The sequence below is a fragment of the Mauremys mutica genome, chromosome 20, assembly GCF_020497125.1.
Source record: "Mauremys mutica isolate MM-2020 ecotype Southern chromosome 20, ASM2049712v1, whole genome shotgun sequence".
NCBI lineage: Eukaryota > Metazoa > Chordata > Testudines > Geoemydidae > Mauremys > Mauremys mutica.
The window spans coordinates 22081136-22099799 of NC_059091.1; the positions used below are offsets into that span (position 1 = coordinate 22081136).

An 18664-nucleotide genomic window follows, 5' to 3' on the forward strand; every position below is an offset into this window, starting at 1 on the left:
AAAGAGCCCGGTGTGAAAAAGGCCTGGGGACCTCAGCACAGGGCAAATTTCAGTCCCCAGCTGGTTCGATGGCACATGTTAGCAGAGGCAGCTTTAACCCACTAGACCCCACTCCCCTCCCCCAGCTGAGGATAGAACCCAGGCGTCCTGGCTCCAAGCCCCCACCATTGCTCTAAGCCACTAGACCCCACTCCCCTCCCACAGCTGGGGATAGAACCCAGGAGTCCTGGCTCCCAGCCCCCTCACTGCTCTAACCCACTAGACCCCACTCCCCTCCCAGGAGTCCTGCTCCCTAGCACACCTCCCCTCCCCCACCCGCTCTAGCCACTAGACCCCACTCCCCTCCCAGAGCAGGGAAGAGAACAGGGAAAAGCACTGCTGAGTCACCAAGTCGGTTGCGTCCCCCGCCCCGCCCAACACATGAACATCCAGCTGGTGCCAGACGTGGGATACAGGCTTAGAAAGCGACACCAATCAGACCCCGGTGGGGGCAGGGACTGCCAAGCCCCTCGCTCAATCAAGTCCCACCTAGTGAGTGGGTCCCCGCCCCCCAACGACAATGCCGCTGCCCCCTCCCCGCGGGCAGGGCCCCCGCCTACAGGCTGCTGAGGTGCAGCGCCATGCACAGCAGGTTGACTCCGTTGCAGGCAAGGCAGACGAGGTTGCAGAGGGTCGACAGGCCGTGGCGTTTGAAGAACGTCTGCCGCGCGGCCTGGTACTTGGGGTCCCTCTCCCGCAGCTGCTGGTACGTCTCACGCCGGGCCGCCAGTCCCACCTCCCCGCCCAGGCCGTGCTCCCGCTCGATGGCCTGCAACTGGAACATGGCTGCCGTGGTGGCCGGGGACAAGCCCAGGGCATTAACACTGGCCAGGAGAAGGCAGACGAAGTAGAGCGAGCCCTGGGGGAGGAAACAGAGAGATGGTTGGGATGGTGGCATGGGACACTGGGTGTCAGGACGCCTGGGTTCTGTCCCCAGCTCTGGGAGGCGAATGGGGTCTGACAGACTGAACGGACGAAGCTGGAGATAGAACCCAGGCATCCTGACACCCAGCCCCCACTGCTCTAACCACTAGACCTCACTCCCCTCCCACAGCCAGTGTTACCTAGCAGCTCTGTGTTCTTGGGGAACCCGGGTGCAGCATCCAGCCTGTCTGACTCACGAAAGACCCAGCCCCCACCCCCAGCCTCTGCTTAAACCAAAACCCATCAGAAGAAAGACTTACAAAGAGCATTGACAAGGCCATGGGAGACACCCCTAAACCCCTGGGATAAGGGGGATGGGATTAAGGAAACTCCCCTGGCCTCATTTGCATCAAAGATGGGACAAGGAGGCACCTCCATGAGCACACAGAACGGAGAACAGAGATTCCAAAGCAAGAACCGCAGGGAACTCTGGGGCCAGAAAAGCAGGGACGCACTGCATGATGGGGGATCTCTGCTGCACATGTTAATGGACCCACGCCAGCACACCCCCAGCTCAGCAGTGATCAGCCCAATTCTAGTAATAAATTCTCCATTGGTATCCAAAATAGTGAAACTCCTTAATTGCTTTGTGAGCTCCCTCCAAGGGTCACCGCCCAAAGCCAGGCGTGAGCCGCTCCCGTGTCTAGCCTGAACAAAGCAACGTTGCTATTCTCCCTTGTTCACACACAAACAAGTCTAGTGTTCTCCCTTGAACCGTGGTTGTTTCTCTACAAAACCCCCCTCCCCATGCTCTGGATGCCTGGGTGTTCTGATGCCTGGATCCAAACTCTGCATCAGTTCCACTGGGACTTCAGCTTCTCCTGACTGACTGTGCTGGGGGGCTCTGCCTGTCTCCAGTACTCCGGACCCTCAGCTACCACCTGGAGTGGTGACACCCCAGCTCTGGGTATAACCTTCTGACCCTGACTTGTGCGACCAGTTATAACAGGGGTGGCCCCCTGCGCTGAGCCTGCAGCGCCCTCGCTCCTCCTCCTCGCCCCCACAGCCTCTTGCACGCCAGGAAACAGCTGATCGGGAGGTGCGGGGAAGGAGGGGGGGTGCTGATCGGCGGGTGGGTGGGAGGGAGGCACTGGGAGCGGCGGGGGGAGAGCGGATGGGGGGCTGCTGATCTATTACTGTGGCTCTTTGGCAACGTACATTGGTAAATTCTGGCTCCGTCTCAGGCCACCTCAAATTATCGTTTTCTCAAGCTGACTTTTATAGTCAAGCGTAAGTTCGATTTAATATTATCACTGCTTTGTTTGCTTGGCTCCCGCCTGGTTATTACCTGGCAATAAATAACTTTCATGATTAAGCCGGTTGCGTCTCTCTCTCTCCCCCTCGTGGGCGTTTCTTTGGTTTCCCCATTCGCTCTGCAGCAACGCTCCTCGTACCCAAGCTAAAGATCCCTGCAGTGCCCCAAAATCCGGTGGGGTTTGCTCATCCAGCGGGTTGCTACCAGGACAATTGTAACGTGACAGTGGGGACAGGGACGTGCTGAACCTGGGATATACGAGGGTGGCAGCTTGGAGGTGCTGCTCGGCCCAGCCTGCTCAGGCCGGGGACATATAAGGGGCTGGCTTGGGAGTGCCGGTCCGCTCAGACGGGCTCTGTTCATGTGGGTGTGGGTGTGTTGGTCTGATCCTGGGGCTGGAGGAACTCAGCCCGGGGGAACCGAGGTCCTGCAGGGTAGCTCCATTGGGAGGGGACTCGCAGCAGGGAGAAGCGGAGCTCCATGTGAGAACACAAATGACAGAAGCAGCACGTTGATAGAATTACAGACCCCCACCCACCCCAGAAGAGTGACCCTAATAAATGAGCGTACCCCAAAGTAATGGGCAACGCTGGTAACACCAGGAATAGAACCCAGGCGTCCTGGCACCAAGGCCCTGCTGCTCTAACCACTAGACCTCACTCCCCTCCCAGAGCCAGGGGCAGAACCCAGGCCTCCTGAAACCCAGGCCCCCACTGCTCTAACCACTAGACCCCACTCCCCTCCCAGAACCCAGGCATCCAGCACTTTAACCACTTTCCCATTCTCAGCTAACCCTGGAAGTCACCGATGGCAGGGAGCTGACGCGAAGTGGTGCGACCGACCCACCCGCCCGACGAGGGGAGGGGGGCGGCTCACGAGGGGCCGGGGCTGTGCCTGGCCCCTCGATGGTACCTGCAGGGTCTCCCCACTGCTCAGCAGCTCTCGGGGGTGGTAGCAGGCGAAGATGGAGAGGTTGAGGAAGGCGCAGGCCACCAGGGTGTAGAAGTAGAAGGGGAAGAGCTTGCTCTGGACGAGGCCGAAGGTGTGTCGGCTCACGCTCCGGATCAGCACAAACCCTAAGCCAAGGAGAGAGGAGGAAATCAAGGCACGCAGAGAGCGTTAGAGCCATGGGGCTGGGAGCCAGGACGCCTGGGTTCTACCCCGGCTCTGGGAGGGGAGTGGGGTCTAGTGGTTAGAGCCATGGGGCTGGGAGCCAGGACACCTGGGTTCTACCCCGGGTCTGGGAGAGGAGTGGGGTCTAGTGGTTAGAGCAGGGACCCAGGACTCCTGGTTCTAAGAAGGGAGTATGGTCTAATGGTTACGGGAGGGGAGGGGCTGGGTGTCAGACTCCTGGGTTCTATTCCCAGCTCTGAGAGCCAGAGGGTCCCTTCCCAGAGACCCAGGCAGCACATCCCACCTGAGATGAAGGTGACCCATATCTGCATCCCCCAGGCCAGAGACAGGATGAAGAGCTGAGCGACTTTAGCCAGGCTGCTGGGCTCCCCTTCCAGCGGCATCTCGGCTGCGTTTGCAGACCTGGAGGCAGAGAGGTGGGGAGACCCCACAATGAGTTCTGGGGGGCAGGGACGGCCATTCCCAGCGCTCTCTGGGTCACTGCAGAGTAACGAGACCACGCATAGGTGAGGTATCCTGGGCAGGCCCCGGGCCGAGATCAGGGCCCCTGGGGCTGATCCTGGCTGAGATCAGGGCCCGTTGTGCCGGACGCGGCACAGACACAGCAAGAGATGATCCCTGCCCCTAAGAGCTCAGTCTAAACAGACAAATAATAAAACACTCCTGAGCTCTTCCCAGCCAGAGATCTCAAAGCACGTCACGATTATCCCCATATCCCACATGGGGAAACTGAGGCACAGAGCAGGGAAGCTCCCGGCTCTGCCACTGGTCTGCTGGGAGACTGGAACCCAGGTGGTCCCAGTCCCGGCACTAGCTGCTAGACCACACTCCCCTCCCAGCAAGGTCATCCCACCCAATGTAAAGGTGGGGAAACTGAGGCACGGAGCAATTAAACGACTTACAAAACCGACCCGAGAGGGGGGTGAAGATGGCGGAGCAGCCGGGGGCTAGAACAGCAGGGAGGCCGGGCTCAGTCAGCGCTGGTACAGGAGAGCACCGGGGCTGGGGAGTGGAGATAAGGGTGGGGAGGGGGGCGGGGATGGGCAGAAGCCTGGTGTAGGATCATGGCTCCCACGGCCAATGGCCCAGATAGAGAGACGCTGCCCCGCCCTGCCCCCTAGAATCGTCGGGGGGAGGGGGTGGGGGGGGGCGTAGCACGACAGACAGATCTAGGGAGACCCGTCGTGGGGGCCTCAGGACGCCTGGGTTCCCTTCCTGCCTCTGGGCTAAGGTCACTTGGCGAGCCAGCCACACAGCTGGGCAGGGAACCCAGGAGTCCTGCCCCGCCCCCCCGGCCAGGGCTGGGAGCAGCGCCCAGGAGCGTGGGGTCGGGAACCGGGAGGTTCCCAGCCTTGCACACGATCGCCAGGGGGGGGGGCAAAGTCCCTGCCCAGCCTCGGGGCCCCACACGAGCCAACCGGGCAAGCCAGGGACCCACGGGAGCCCCGCGTGGCTGCTCCCCCGGCCCCACACGTGCTCTCGGCTCTTCTCTTTGCCCCACTCCTGCCTGTCCCCCCCACACCCCGCCCCCTCCCCCTCCCCCGTGCACAGATCGGGGCGGGGGGGGGGTCGGCTCCCTACCTGCCCCGCCCGCGGGCTGCTCCGGCCCGGGCTCAGCTGTCCCGTCGCTCTGGTCACGCCCCCTGCCCTCAAGGCTCCACCCCCTTCCCGGCTCCTGCCCAATCACCTCGCGAGGGGAGCTCCAGGCCAATAGGGACTGAGGGGGGGGATGAGATCACGCAGGGGGTGGGGCTAGAAAGCCACGCCCCTTGGCCTTTGTGATTGTTTTTGTTACATGGGGGGTGGGGCGGCCTGGAGGGGTCAAACCCCGCCCCCCTTGTTCCCCCCCCCCCCGCGCGCTTTGGGGTCCACGTGGGCCCCTGGCAGCGGGGCAGAGACCCGGAGGCGATGGATGCGCTCAAGGGGCAGGTCCTGACCACCAAGGTACCAGGGCAGCCGGGCTGAGCCCCGACCCAGCTCATCACCCCGGCCCCAGGCGGGCAGCGCCGGCCCTCGCACAGACCCACTGGGCGACCCACCCGCCCCTGCCCAGATCCGGGGGGAACAGGGATCGCTGCGGTGGAGCAGAGCAGGGGCCCATCGACCCTGGTATCCTGCCCACTGGGGGCCCATCAACCCCAATATCCCACCCCCTGGGGGCCCATCAACCCTGGTATCCCACCCACCAGGGGCCCATCGACCCTGGTATCCTGCCCACTGGGGGAGCATCAACCCCAATATCCCACCCCCTGGGGGCCCATCAACCCTGGTATCCCACCCACCAGGGGCCCATCGACCCTGGTATCCTGCCCACTGGGGGAGCATCAACCCCAATATCCCACCCCCTGGGGGCCCATCAACCCTGGTATCCTGCCCACTGGGGGAGCATCAACCCCAATATCCCACCCCCTGGGGGCCCATCAACCCTGGTATCCCACCCACCAGGGGCCCATCAACCCTGGTACCCTGCCCACTGGGGGCCCATCAACCCCAATATCCCACCCCCTGGGGGCCCATTAACCCTGGTATCGCGCCTCCTAGCCCCAGGTCAGACCAGGGGCCCATCAACCCTGGTATCCCACCCACCAGCTTTGCCAGTACCCCTCATTCCTGACCCACAGCCCCCTACTATTCCAGTCTAGGCCCTTTGCAGGTGAATTGAGCTTCCCTGTATATGATGGTGTGTTGATTTTGCAAGGCAGACATCTCTGCAGGGAGGCAGGTTGCAATGCAGCATCCCCTTTCCATTGCCAAGCCGAGCGGATACCCCCCCTTTCCCGGGGGAGGGGTAGACGGGGGTATGTGGGTAGCTGAATTCTCCCCCTTTGTTTCCAGGAGACCACTTTGATCACAGTCTCCAAGGAGGACAAGAATAGGGGCAATGCACCCAGCTGCTACTTATCCAGGGCCAGCAGCAATGCAGGGCTGGTAAGCGACTCCGCGCCACTGGGAACGGAAAGAGAATCCTGGTCCTTGCCGCTGGAAAGCCCGGAGACCCCATCGTGCCGGGGCTCTGAGTCTGCCTGGCTCCCCATCACCCCACTCCCTAGTTTGGGGCTCAGACAGAGGGTGATGGCTCTAAACCCTCTTTGCGCTGCTCTTCTTTCTGTCTCCAGTGACATCGAGAGCAGCCTCGAGGCTGCTCTAATTCGTGCCCTGCCCAGGGAATGGCCAAGCTCTGGGCATGCCCCCGATCCCGCCCCCCTTACTCTGCTTTCACACCAGCCGGGAGGCCCCTTGCCCAGAGGGATACTCCGGGGGGGGCCTCTTCCCACCCCCTTTGTGCTCCCAGAGCGGCTATAAAGGGGCCTGAGCGTCAATGATAATGGGGTCCCTGTCCCCCCCCCAAGGACACAGGATTCACCCCCCACACACCTGAGCCACTCCCAGCCTCATCCCCATGGGCTGAGTCCATCACTCAGACCCCTAGACAATCATCTCTACCCCCCCCCACGCCGAGCTCGCAGGGGCTAACGGGGAGAGTGGTGCTGTGGGTACAGGCTGACGCCCCCTCTGATCCCCTCCCTGCAGAGTCAGCTGGAGACGGAGGCCTTCGAGACAAATGGTGAGAGACGATCCCACCTCCGTGATGGGGGCAGGGGGCAGACCTGGCTGATCCTTTGTGCGGACGGGGGTCACTAGACCTGGAGGGCAGCGAGTGGGCGTGGCCAGCCAAGACACACCCCCTCCTCAGTGGGCAGTGGGGTGGGATGCCCTCTGGGGAGGGAGCCTGGCTTCCTGGCCCTGAGGGGGGGGTGGTAGGAGGAGCCAGGGTGGACCCCATTAGGGGGCAGATGAGCTGGCTTTGGGGTCAGGCTGAGGGGCAATGTCCCAAGCCGGGGTGGGGGGGAGGAGGGCATGCTGTGGGATTGAGGGGGGACCTGGTCAAGACACCGGTGTTAGGGAGAGCAGCCTTGGGGCTGCTCTAACTCGTGCTCGGCCTCGTCCATGGGCCCCTGGGGAGCAGAAAACAACCACAGCGCAGTGTACCCCAATCTCCCCCTATGCCAGTGCAGAGCCAGGGTGGCACAGAGAAGCAGGCTCCGCATGTTTTTAAGTCCTTCCTCGGGCTCCATCCCCATGCCAGCTCCGGCTCCCCACTCACCCCCAGCCGCCTTTGCTCTGTGGCAGGGATGATCCAGGCGATGCTCCCAGATTCCCAGAAGATCCTGAAAAATGAGCTGGAGATCATCAGAAGCCAACTCCATGCCCAGGCAAAGGTAACCACAGCAGGGAGAGGGGATTTGTTGTGTGCATTACGGTAGCATCTAGGATTCCCCACTGGGCTGGGCGCTGCACAGACCTCGACCAGGATCAGGGCCCCATTGGGCCGGGTGCTGCCCAGACACGTAATGAGGCCCAGTCCCTGCTCCAGCTTACAATGTAAACACACAAAAGGTGGGAAGGGAAACTGAGGCACATAGCAGCAAAGCGATTTGCCCAAGGCCACCCAGCAAGTTCAGTCCAGAACTGGGACTAGAACCGTGGTGTCCTGTCACCCAGCCTGGTGCCCCATGCGCTAAACCCCACTGTCTCTCCAGCCCAGCTCCCTTTCCGTCTACACTCAGGGGCCCTGGGAAACAACCAGAGGCAGCGGGGCTGGGTGTCAGGGCTCGGCCCATGAATCCCCTCTGTTGCGTGTCTCTGTGACAGGCCTTCGAAGCCCTGAGCCACTCGGTCTCCCTGCTGGAGCAGGAGAGCAGCCTGCAGCAGCGAAAGATCCAGCAGCTGGAAGGTGAGACACAGTTCAGTCCCCGTCGGAGCCGGCTCTCCCAGCAGAGGGCTCTGCAGACCAGGGGATTATCTCCAGTCATTGGATTATGGCAGCTCCATTGTGCTGGGCGCTGCATAGACACCCCCCCCCGGACCAAGATCGGGGCCTCCGTTGTGCCAGGCGCTGCATGGTTCCCTGCCCCTGACCCCTCCGACCAAGAACGGGGCCCTGCCCGGTCATAGGGCAAGCGACAGGTCCTGCACTGAACATTTCACCATAGAGAGAGAGAAAGGAAAGAGCGTTATCCTCATTGTAGACATGGGGAAACTGAGGCACAGGGCAGGACAGCGACTCACCCAAGGTCACACAGGGAGTCAGTGGCAGAGCTGGGAGTTGAACCTGGATCTCCTGAGTCCCAGTCTGGGGCCTGAACCACCGGCCCAGCCTCCATCATTTCCCAGAAGGGCTGGGATTGTCAAAGGCACCAAGGGCCCCTGGGCTCCTAATTCCCCTTTAAAACCTCCGCCTAGAACGTTTTCAGTAGCTCCTCCCCCAAATAACCCCTCTAGCTCCTCCCTTCTCTGTAGCTCCTCCCCAAATAGCCCCTCCCTCATCAAGAGCCCCTCCTTCCTCTATAGCTCCTCCCCCACCAGTAGGTCCACCCCTCAAATCCACATGGTAATGTTTGAGTGGGTGTAAAGAGCCCCCCTCTTCTCCCCACAGAGGAGCTGAGCCGAGCCTGCGGCCCGGCCCAGGGGGAGATGTTCGAGCGGCTGGTGGACGGGAAGATCCTGGATGTCTGGGCTGCCATGGCCAAGGAGGTGGAAGGGCTGCAGGAGTCTCTGCTGGAGCGCCCCGACCACCGCATGATCCAGCGGGGGGACTCGCTGGAGAACCTGTCCTTGGAGATCCTGGAGAGGTTAGACCGGGCATGGGGGGCTGATTCCACAGCAAGGGGGGCTCCCAAATCTGCTGCCCCCGGGAACCCGATACCCCTCCCCCGACTGGATCGGGGCCCTGCACAGTCATAGAGCATGAGACAGGCCCTGCACTGAAGATTGTACCCTCTAGACAGACAAAGGAAAGATCATTATCCCCGTTGGAGAGATGGGGAAACTGAGGCACAGGGCAGGGCAGCAACTCACCCAAGGTCACACAGGGAGTCAGTGGCAGAGCTGGGAGTTGAACCTGGATCCCCTGAGTCCTAGTCCAGGGCCCGGACTGCCAACACTTGCCCCTCTCCCAGCAGCCCCGTGCACCCATCACCTGCCCATGCATGGGATAGGAGTGCTGCTCGCACAGTAATAGCCCCTGTGGGGCCAAGCGTGGCACAGACACCTGGTGAGAGACAGTCATTGCCCCAAAACTATCGACAAAAGCTGGGAGGGGAAACTGAGGCACGGAGGGGTCCCAGCTGCAGGGCTGGGAATAGAACCCAGGCATCCAGAGTCTCAGGCTGGGTGCCAAGTCGCTGGAGCCTGCCTACCCCCCTGTGGCGTTACCACATTGAGCGTCACGGAGCTTCCAGCCGCAACCTGTGGTGGTGGTTTCAGAGCAGAAAGGGGTGAAATCTTGGCCCCACAAGGTGCCTAATTCCTGTGTGACCTTTAAAAATCTCCCCCAAGAACATTTTCAGTGGGAGCCCCTCCCTCTTCAGTAGCTCCTCCCCCCCTCCTCAGTAGCTCCTCCCCCCGGATTGACTGCCCTGGGCCCAGGATATCACCCGAGCGGGGTACCCAGACCACTCCTGCTGGTGGAAGCCCCCTGCTCCGCAGATTTCCCCAGCCCGACCTGGGGCAATGGTGCCAGGAGCCTGTGGCTTTCAGACGACTTTCCTCTTCCTGTAGCAAGAAATTCCTCTGGGAGGAGCTGGAGTCAGTGCAAGGTGAGATGAGGAGGATCCATCAGAAATTGAGTAGGTACCCTGCAGAATATCCCTTTCTTTGCCCCCAGCCCTCAGGTGGCTATGGGTAAAAATCCCCCCCATGGGTGCATGGCACAGTACGCCCTCCAGAGCACCCTCCAGCCCTGGATCTCCCAGCTGGGTCAGCGTTGGCTTGCTTGTCCAGAGGGGAAACTGAGGCACGGAAGGGACTGGCACAAAGTTCAGGCCATGAGCCAGTGATAGAACTGGGGATAGAACCCAGGAGTCCTGGCTCACACCCCCCTTAATCTAACTTTTACACCACACTCTCTCAAGGAACCAAACCCAGATCTCTGCCTCCCAGGCCCAGTGCCTTAACCACGGGGTCACCTGTCCTCTCTGCCTTGTAGCCCTGCTGGGAGGCAGGTCTGCATCATCAGCCCCATTTTCCAGGTGGGAAAACTGAGGCCCGGAGGCGCCTTGCGCTCTGCTGAGGGCCCCACTGCAAGTCGAGGGGCGGGAGCAGTGCTGGGCTCCAGTGATTCCAGGCGGCAGGGCCAGACGTGCCACTAGGAGCATTTGGTTAGCGGTGGAGCCCGTTCTGGGAGGGTCTGGGTGGGGTGTGGGGAACCCTGAACTGGGGGCTCTGATTTTTCTCTTCTGCAGAGGATCAGGAGGATGATATAACCAAGAACCTCGTCAGCATAAAGAAAATGCAGGAGAATCAAGTGAAATGCAGAAAGGTGAGACGTGGGGGAGGGGCGGAAGAGGCAAGGGGGTGGGGCTACACGATGCTCCTCCCCCTTTGTGGTCCATTCACAAACCAGGCACACACTGCTGCCAGGGGAGAGCGCCGGCTATGGAGCCTCTCCCTGCAGGACAGCGCCCCCTAGTGCCATACTGGGGCATTGAGACCAGCCCTGACTGTGAGGGGAGAGCGCCCCCTGCTGAGCCCCGCAAGCTGCAGAGCAGATCTCTGTGCCCTAATGGTCTGGTCGGGTGGAACCCCAGTTACCAGAACAGCCCCCCTCTCTCCCCAGATCCTGTCGCAGCTGAAGGGCAAAGGGCCGGGCGCAGAGGGGGCCCCGGGGTCCGTGGGCGGAGGCAGAGATGGCCGGCCGGTGAAAGAGGAGCTGAATGATATATGGTAAGGGCGGCCAGGCTCCCGTCCCCCAGCCCCTCTCCATGCTGAGCTGTACTGGAGCCCCCCATCTGTCCTGTGCACCCCCTTCGCTGGGCTCTCATTGCAGCCACTAGGGGTCAGCACTGACTGCCAAGGGAGAGCACCCCCTACTGGGCCCCCACTCACAGCACAGCACCCCCTAGTGCCACCCTGGGGCTCTGGGGTCAGCACTGACTGCCTGGGAGAGCGCCCCCTACTGAGCCCGTGCCCCACGGCACAGCTCCCCCTAGTGCCACCCTGGGGCTCTGGGGTCAGCACTGACTGCCTGGGAGAGCGCCCCATACTGAGCCCGCGCCCCACAGCACAGCTCCCCGTAGCGCCACACTGGGGCTCTGGGATCAGCACTGACTGCCAAGGGAGAGCGCCCCCTACTGAGCCCTCGCCCTGCTCCCTGCAGCACAGCGCCCCCTAGCGTTCTCTGCATGGCCTCCCTTTGCCCACCGCTGAGGTGAACGCGCCTGCCTGCTCCCAGGTTTGAACCCTGGGCCCTGCGGGGCTATAGGCCAGAGCTAAAGGAGCAGCTCTGTGAGCAGGCAGCAGTAGTAGGTTGTTATGTTCTTTCACACATCAGTCACTAGAAGGCGCTGAAGAGAAGCCCAGGCTGGGCTTGGCTCAGGGGTCCCTGCGTAACTGGGGTATCCCCATCCCTTGCAGTCTGTCTGCACTATCACCTCAGCACCCCCGGCCTAGTGGGGGGATCTGTTAACGGGGTCTCCCCATACAGGTCGGCCGTCAACACCCTGCGGAACTCCATGGCCCACTGCAGCCTCCGGGGCGACGGGCAGGCGGCGGTGAGGGTCACAGGTGAGCGGGCGTGGGGGGGGGGAGGGCAGGGTGTGAGGTGGGGGTCGGGGGGCTGGGTGTGGGATCGGGGGCAGGGAGGTGGAAGGGGCTGGGTGTGAGGGGATGGGTGAAATGGGGGAGGGGCAGGGGGCTGGGTGTGGGATGTGGGGGGCTGGGGATGTCAGTAGGGAGCTTCAGGGGGTGTATGTGTGGGGCTGGGGTAAATCCACATGGCTCCACTGGAGTCGAGGGGGGTCAGTTCTCAGTAGCTGGGGGTCTGGCCCCTCTGTGTCGAAGCTCCCTGGGGCGGAGCCCCCCCCCGAGTGCCCTCCCCCGTGACTGAGAACCCCCCACCCCTCTTGCCCCGCCAGGCCGTCGGAGCCGTCGGCACCGCATGTCCATCTCGGCCAACCCGCCGGCCCCTGCCGCGGAGCCAGCCCTGCGCCTGTGCCAGGAGGAGAGCAGCTCAGACCACAGCTCCTGCGAGGGCCCCTGCCTCTAGGGGGGGCTGTGCTGGTAAGACCCCTCCCCCCCCACCCTCCCTGCTGCTGGTCCTGGGCTGTGCTGGGCCAACCGGGGCAAACCCCTCACGGAAACGCACCTGCACAGGGACTTGTGCCTGCAGCCCCCCGTGGGATGAGGCCCTGGGCAGCAGGCCATGGCTGAGAACCCAGGCGTCCGGCCATCCCATTCCAATCTCTGCAGATCCCGGGCAGCAGACCATGGCTGAGAACCCAGGCGTCCGGCCATCCCATTCCAATCTCTGCAGACCATGGCTGAGAACCCAGGCATCCGGCCACCCAGTCCCGATCTCTGCAACCCCTCTCCCACTGTGCGGGAAGGCTGAGAACCCAGGCGTCCGGACACCCCATTCCAATCTCTGCAGACCCCGGGCAGCAGACCATGGCTGAGAACCCAGGCGTCCGGCCATCCCATTCCAATCTCTGCAGACCCTGGGCAGCAGGCCATGGCTGAGAACCCAGCCATCCGGCCACCCAATCCCGATCTCTGCAACCCCTCTCCCACTGTGGGGGAAGGCTGAGAACCCAGGCGTCCGACCATCCCCTTCCAGGGCTGCTGCCCCCTCCCCTGGGTCTCTGCAGCTGAGGGACTGTTGTGCCCTGACAATTAAAGGGCCAGCGTGCTAATTTGCCCTCCTCTCTTTCCCCCAGGCTGAGAGCAGAGAGTGCCTGGGACCTGCCGGGACTCGGCCTACGGATGAGACAGAATTAAATGGCTGCTTGGGAGTGACTGGGTCTGGGGGCCTTCAGTGGTGCCCGAATCCCTAAGGCCAGATCGGAGGAACTCAGGGGCCCAACCCAGCGGGGATGGTTTCCTGGCCAGACAGTGGATCTCCTGTCCCTGGCAGGCACCATTCACGGCCTCCCTGTGAGATGCCCTGTGGAGGTGGAATCCCCTCCTCTTCTCTCACAGCCCTGGGGGTGGAACCCGGGGTCCTGGCTCCCAGCCCCCCCTGCTCTAACCACTAGACCCCATTCCTCTCAGGGAGCTGGGAACCCAGGAGTCCTTGTTCCCAGGCCTTCCTGCTCTAACCACCAGACCACCCTTCCCTGCCTGAGCCAGGGAGAGAACCCAGGCGTCCTGGCCGGGCAGTTTGCTCTGTGTGAAGAAACCCCTCCCCCCAACCCACCCCCGCATCCAGCGCCATGAACTGGGTGTGGAGAGTTTGTGGCTCTCGGCAGCTGCCGTTCCCTGACCAAAGGATTCAGATGTGAGGGTTGCAGCCGCCCTGGGAGAAAGGAGGGTGTGAAAGCCCCTGTATCCGATGCCTCTTCCAGCCCTGCAGGCTCTACTGGCAGCCACTAGGGGCCGGCACTGACTGTGAGGGGACAGCGCCCCCTACTGGGCCTCCACCCTGCTCCCTGCAGCACAGCACCCCCTAGCCCTGCACTGGGCCAGCACTGATTGCCAGGGGAGAGCGCCCCCTACTGTGCCAGCGCCCCCTAGTGCCACCCTGGGTAATGGGGCCAGAACTGACCGCCAGGGACCAGCGCCACCTGCTGAGCCCCTACCCAGCTCCCTGCAGCACAGCGCCCCCTAGTGCCACCCCGGGGCAATGGGGCCAGCACTGACTGTGAGGGACAGCGCCCCCTAGTGCCACTCTGGGGCAATGGGGCCAGAACTGACCACCAGGGACAGCGCCACCTGCTGAGCCCCTACCCGGCTCTCTGCAGCACAGCGCCCCCTAGTACCACCCTGGGGCAATGGAGTCAGCACTGACTGTGTGGGACTGCGCCCCCTAGTGCCACCCTGGGGCAATGGAGTCAGCACTGACTGTGTGGGACAGCGCCCCCTAGTGCCACCCTGGGGCAATGGGGCCAGCACTGACTGTGAGGGACAGCGCCCCCTAGTGCCACCCTGGGGCAATGGAGTCAACACTGTGAGGACAGCACCACCTGCTGAGCCCCTACCCTGCTTCTGGCGGCACAGCGCCCCCTAGTGCCACCCTGGGGCAATGGGGCCAGTACTGACTGCCAGGTTTCTTGCACTACAGCAGCTGGTACCGTCCACCTTTGCGGACGGGGATGCCCTTCTGCGGTGAATGAACAGAGCTGAAGGTGGGATGGGTCCGTCAGATCTAGTCTGACCTCCCGGGTAGGGGGGAACGGACACCCTGCACATACAGGGCTGGGAGGATAGGAGGGGGAGTGGGGGGAGGTGGTGGGAGGTGGAGGTGGGGGGAAGCTGGCTCCAGGCTGGGAAGGAGGGTCCTGGAGGTTCCTACTGTGCCTGTTCCAGCCCCTCTCGCCTCCACCCCTGCCCCGCCCTGTGGATCGCAGGCCGGAGAATTGCGTCCACCGGTTCCTAGAGCCCCAGCTCCGAGCTGGAGCCTTTTTAGAAAGTTCCCCTGATCTCCAAGTTGTGAGGCTCCACCACCGCCCTGGGTCAGTTCTCGGATGGTTCATTCCCCACGCTCTTAAAAACGGGCTCCTTATTTGTAGTCTGAACATGCCTCGCTCGGGCTCCCAGCCGCTGGATCTCGCCAGACCCTTTTCTGCTGGATCCCAGAGCCCGCGAGGATCCGAAATCTCCTCCCCAGGCAGCTACCCGGAGCCGGGATCGAGTCACCGCTTAACCTGCGCTTGGCTCAGCCAGGGCCGCCCAGGGGCCCCCACGAGAATATAATATTCTATAGTATTGCAATTTTTTTTTATGGAAGGGGCCCCCAAAATTGCTTTGCCCCAGGCTCTCTGAATCCTCTGGGTGGCCCTGGGCTCAGCTTCTTGAGTCTCATGAAGGGGGCAACTCATTCTCGTAGCCCCCGGGGGAAGCCGGCTCAGTGGCCTTTTTGGAAGCCCGCACCCCAGTAACTGTCTCGCCTTAGGGCCCACGCGCTTCAACGACTCCGTCACTGTTCACAACCTGCCCGGCTGCCGGGACGAGAGGTCTCTGCGTTTTCCAGGGGGGCTGGGCCGCTTCACCCCCGTGCGTGACCCATTCCCGGCCCCAGCCGCAGACAGATTGCACCATGCTGCCTTGCAGGCCTCTTGGCTAGTCCCTGGTGATAGCGATCGCTCGTCTCCCCAGTCCTTCCGTCCCGCGTCCTGCGCTGACTCTCCTCCCATCATCCCCCAGGAGTTACTGACCAGAAGCTCCTCCCGAAATGATCCCACGAGCCTGGGAATATTCTTGACATTTGAGATGTTACAGCTGCTTCACTGGGGCATTTTCTGTTCTACTGATTCCGGGCTGGGGCTTTTCCCCATGTGTTCCTAGATCCAAACTAGCCTCTTGCTAATTAGTATTTTTATGTTAGAAGCCCCAGCTGAGATCAGGGCCCTCTTGGGCCGGGTGCTGCACGGACACAGCGAGAGACAGTCCTTGCCCCAGCTGAGATCAAGGCCCCCTGTGCCAGGTGCTGCACACAGCTCCAAAGGGCTCACAAGCAAAGGAGACACAGCAGGGATCATTAGCCCCATTGTACAGATGGGGAAACTGAGGCCTGGCAAGTGTGTGGCAAAGTTGGGAATTGGACCCAGGTGTCCTGGCCCAGCGCCTTGAGCCCAAGGCCACCCTGCTGCACTTGCAAGCCTGCTCAGGCCAAGAAGCCATGGATAAGGAGCTTCCATTTCCCTCTGAGTTGGGGGTCCCACCAGGGCCAGGCCAGTCTGTTGCTAGGAGCGTCCCCCGCCAGCCTGGACCTGCTGTAGGGAGGGAGAGGAGTTGCTCAGCCGCTGTGGGGCTGTAGATCTCTCTGAGCAGTGCTGGGGGTCGGGGAAGGTTCCCAGGTATTCGCTCCTCCATGGGGCAGCTGTAGGGGGCGTGAGGGTGGATTTAGTGTTGAACCGGGGGGCACGGGATCCACAGAGCACAGACCTGGGCCTTCCAGCTTCTTGGATGCATCCAAGAAGCAGCAGATATTCCACAGGAAGCTGCGCTGGGACAGTGCTGCGTTTCACACGAGCACTTGTGAACGGAACGTGCCCTGTTTCTCACCAGCGTGCGGAAGTGGAACCTGCAGCATCTTGCACAGGCGCATGGGAATGGACGCCCTTGTGTTTTACACGTGGGAATGGAGCAGACTGTTTTGCACAAGCACTTGGGAACGGTATCTGTGGTGATTTGCACAAGCACGTGGGAATGGAGTTGACTGTTTCCCATGAGCGTTCACGTCTCCGTTGCGTTTTCCAACCGGTTCTTCCCTCCCTGGATCCCCGTTATCTCACCCCTGCCTGAGAGAAAGCTGCCCTTACTCACACGCTTCGTGCACTCCCCGGGTGCAGGGTGAGTCACGGCTGCCTGCTCACAGCTTGGCTTGTCTGTACCCAATGCGGGAAACACCCCCAAACGATGAGCTGCTGGCTCTGCAAACCTGACGTTTACCTCTGCTGGCTCCCTGGGTGAGTGCTTGGATCAGAGCAGAGATAACTGTGGCCAGCTCCATGGAGCTAGTTGGCCACCCTGGGTTTGTGGCACAGGTCCCTCCGGCCTGTCCGTGCACCCCGCTGCGTTACGCTCGAGCGCCCGGTCCCTCATCCGAAATGCACGCGGATGCGCTGCCTCTCCGGAAGCAGCCCCCCCCCCCGCCCCTGTTCAACACACACGTAGCCGTGTGCATCGTCGTCACATCATGATGTGAGAACTTCAGTAACTCCGCCAGAGGTTACGGGGCTATTCCGGGGGGTGCGGGGGAAGGGGAGGTCCCGGGATGTGCAGGAGGTCAGACTAGATCATCGGGATAGTAAAGTCCCCGAGTCTAAACCAGGGGTGAGCAAACTTTTTGGCGTGAGGGCCATGTCGGGGTATGGAAATTGTCTGGCCGGCCATGAGATTGGGGGCCAGGGTGCAGGGGGGGGGCTGAGGATGAGGGGTTTGGGGTTCGGAGGGTGGAGGGCCAGGGCTGTGGCAGGGGATTGGGGCACACGGTGGGCTCAGGGGTGCAGGCCCCAGGCGGCACTTACCACAAGCAGCTCCAAGAACCATGTCCCCCCTGTGGCTCCCGTCCAGGCGGCTCTGCGTGCTGTCCCATCTGCAGGCACCACCCCTGCAGCTCCCATTGGCCGGGAACCATGGCCAATGGGAGCCCTGGGGGCGGCGCCTGCGGACAGGGCAGCACGCAGAGCCTCCTGGCCACGCCTCTGCGTGCTTCGTAGGAGCCGGAGGCGGATCATGTCGGCTACTTCCTGGGAGCCGCACGGCACGGGGCAAGCCCCCGACCCTGCTCCCCGGCTGGAGCAGAGCAAACCCCCGATCTTACTCCTCGGCGGGAGCTGAGGGCCGGATGAAACTCTCCGATGGGCCAGATGTGGACCATGGGCCGTAGTTTGCCCACCCCGGTCTAAACCCACCAGACGGTTATTTGACCCAGCTTAAGGAAAAGATTCACACAGAAGCCGTGTCATGGACACACAGTCCCTGGGCTCATGTGGCCCCTGGGAGGGACCTTCTGCGTGACAGCCCCCAGTGAGGGTTGCACTCTCTCCCGGGGGTTCAGTTCTCTGGCCCTGCCACCCCCTGGGACCTTTCCTCTGGGCTTTCTGCCTGGCTGCCTCTCCCGCTCAGGGAGTCCCTCGCTCCCCACCCCCGGAGGGACCAACGCCGCCCTGATCTCTACCCCGCAGTGACTAGCAGCCAGCGGAACAGAGGGTTTATTGAACATCTGGACCCAGCACAGGGGTTCTCAGGACCCCGGGCCAAGCAACCCTCAGCCCAGTTCATCTAGGTCAGTCCCACATCCAGGTGGACTCAGGCTGCCCCCTGCTCCCAGTCCCCACGCCCCCTCCTTCCAGCTGCTCATCCTACAGCCCCTCCTCCCTCCAGACAGGTCCAGCTGGGACTGGCTGGTCAGGTCACCTGGGTCCTCCTCGGCCCATTGTCCTCCCACTGGCCACAGCCGACGGGCTCCCAAGATGGTCCGGCCGGGCCTCCCGGTCACCAGTTGCTAGGGTCCCCACTCTCCAATCCATTGTCTGGAGTCCCGGCTGCTAGGTGAGGTCACACCTGGTCCTCTGCAACAGCAAACACCCTCTGCACCACCAGGTTAAACATGCTGCACCCCGGGGAAACTGAGATACACACAGTGTTTGTGAAAAACTCCGAGACCCCCCAACTTCGTCACAAGCACCACGGTACAAGGCTTGGAAACACGGTTATGGATAAAAGACAAATGTAAACCGCAGTCTGGCACCTCTAGGAATTGACAAGAGCCTTCTCTGTCCAATAAGGGTGCACTGGGGGCCCATCTTGAAGCTTTCTCCACAACCACAAAGGTTAGAAACTTCCTTTTTCTTTAAGACCAAAGGCTGA

The 18664-nt window shown here is 62.1% G+C and overlaps 2 protein-coding genes across 4 annotated transcripts; one reads left to right on the forward strand and one right to left on the reverse strand.

Moving 5' to 3' along the window:
• Window positions 1–359: 359 nt before the first annotated feature.
• On the reverse strand, window positions 360–5010 carry LOC123353736 (transmembrane protein 205-like). 2 transcript variants are annotated; one of them, XM_044995119.1, is made up of 4 exons: window positions 4934–5010; window positions 3636–3754; window positions 3131–3294; window positions 360–898 (listed from the first exon to the last, which is right to left on the reverse strand). In XM_044995119.1, the coding sequence occupies exons 2-4, from the start codon at window positions 3733–3735 to the stop codon at window positions 596–598; spliced, it is 567 nt and encodes a 188-aa protein (XP_044851054.1). In that variant the 5' UTR covers window positions 3736–3754; window positions 4934–5010; the 3' UTR covers window positions 360–595. The 2 variants fall into 2 exon arrangements, with proteins under 2 accessions (XP_044851054.1, XP_044851055.1); XM_044995120.1 differs by lacking the exon at window positions 4934–5010 and adding an exon at window positions 4255–4479.
• A 146-nt stretch (window positions 5011–5156) lies between these two features.
• Window positions 5157–13143, forward strand: CCDC159 (coiled-coil domain containing 159). 2 transcript variants are annotated; one of them, XM_044995199.1, is made up of 12 exons: window positions 5157–5296; window positions 6188–6280; window positions 6884–6917; window positions 7484–7572; window positions 8006–8087; window positions 8790–8985; window positions 9914–9981; window positions 10597–10673; window positions 10971–11077; window positions 11838–11917; window positions 12268–12412; window positions 13069–13143. In XM_044995199.1, exons 1-11 carry the CDS (start codon window positions 5261–5263, stop codon window positions 12396–12398), a joined length of 993 nt encoding a protein of 330 aa, XP_044851134.1. In that variant the 5' UTR covers window positions 5157–5260; the 3' UTR covers window positions 12399–12412; window positions 13069–13143. The 2 variants fall into 2 exon arrangements, with proteins under 2 accessions (XP_044851134.1, XP_044851135.1); XM_044995200.1 differs by having other exon boundaries at window positions 9914–9951.
• The last annotated feature ends 5521 nt before the right edge of the window (window positions 13144–18664 follow it).

Bases quoted from the DNA above. Each gene is read 5' to 3' on its own strand.
- LOC123353736 (XM_044995119.1), bottom strand. From the start codon at position 3,735: ATGCCGCTGGAAGGGGAGCCCAGCAGCCTGGCTAAAGTCGCTCAGCTC. The intron at 3,295-3,635 runs GTGGGATGTGCT...TCCTTGGCTTAG, and splicing joins ATGGGTCACCTTCATCTCAG to GGTTTGTGCTGATCCGGAGC. The intron at 899-3,130 runs GTACCATCGAGG...TTCCTCCCCCAG, and splicing joins GCAGTGGGGAGACCCTGCAG to GGCTCGCTCTACTTCGTCTG.
- CCDC159 (XM_044995199.1), top strand. From the start codon at position 5,261: ATGGATGCGCTCAAGGGGCAGGTCCTGACCACCAAG. The intron at 6,918-7,483 runs GTGAGAGACGAT...GCTCTGTGGCAG, and splicing joins GGAGGCCTTCGAGACAAATG to GGATGATCCAGGCGATGCTC. The intron at 11,918-12,267 runs GTGAGCGGGCGT...TTGCCCCGCCAG, and splicing joins GGCGGCGGTGAGGGTCACAG to GCCGTCGGAGCCGTCGGCAC.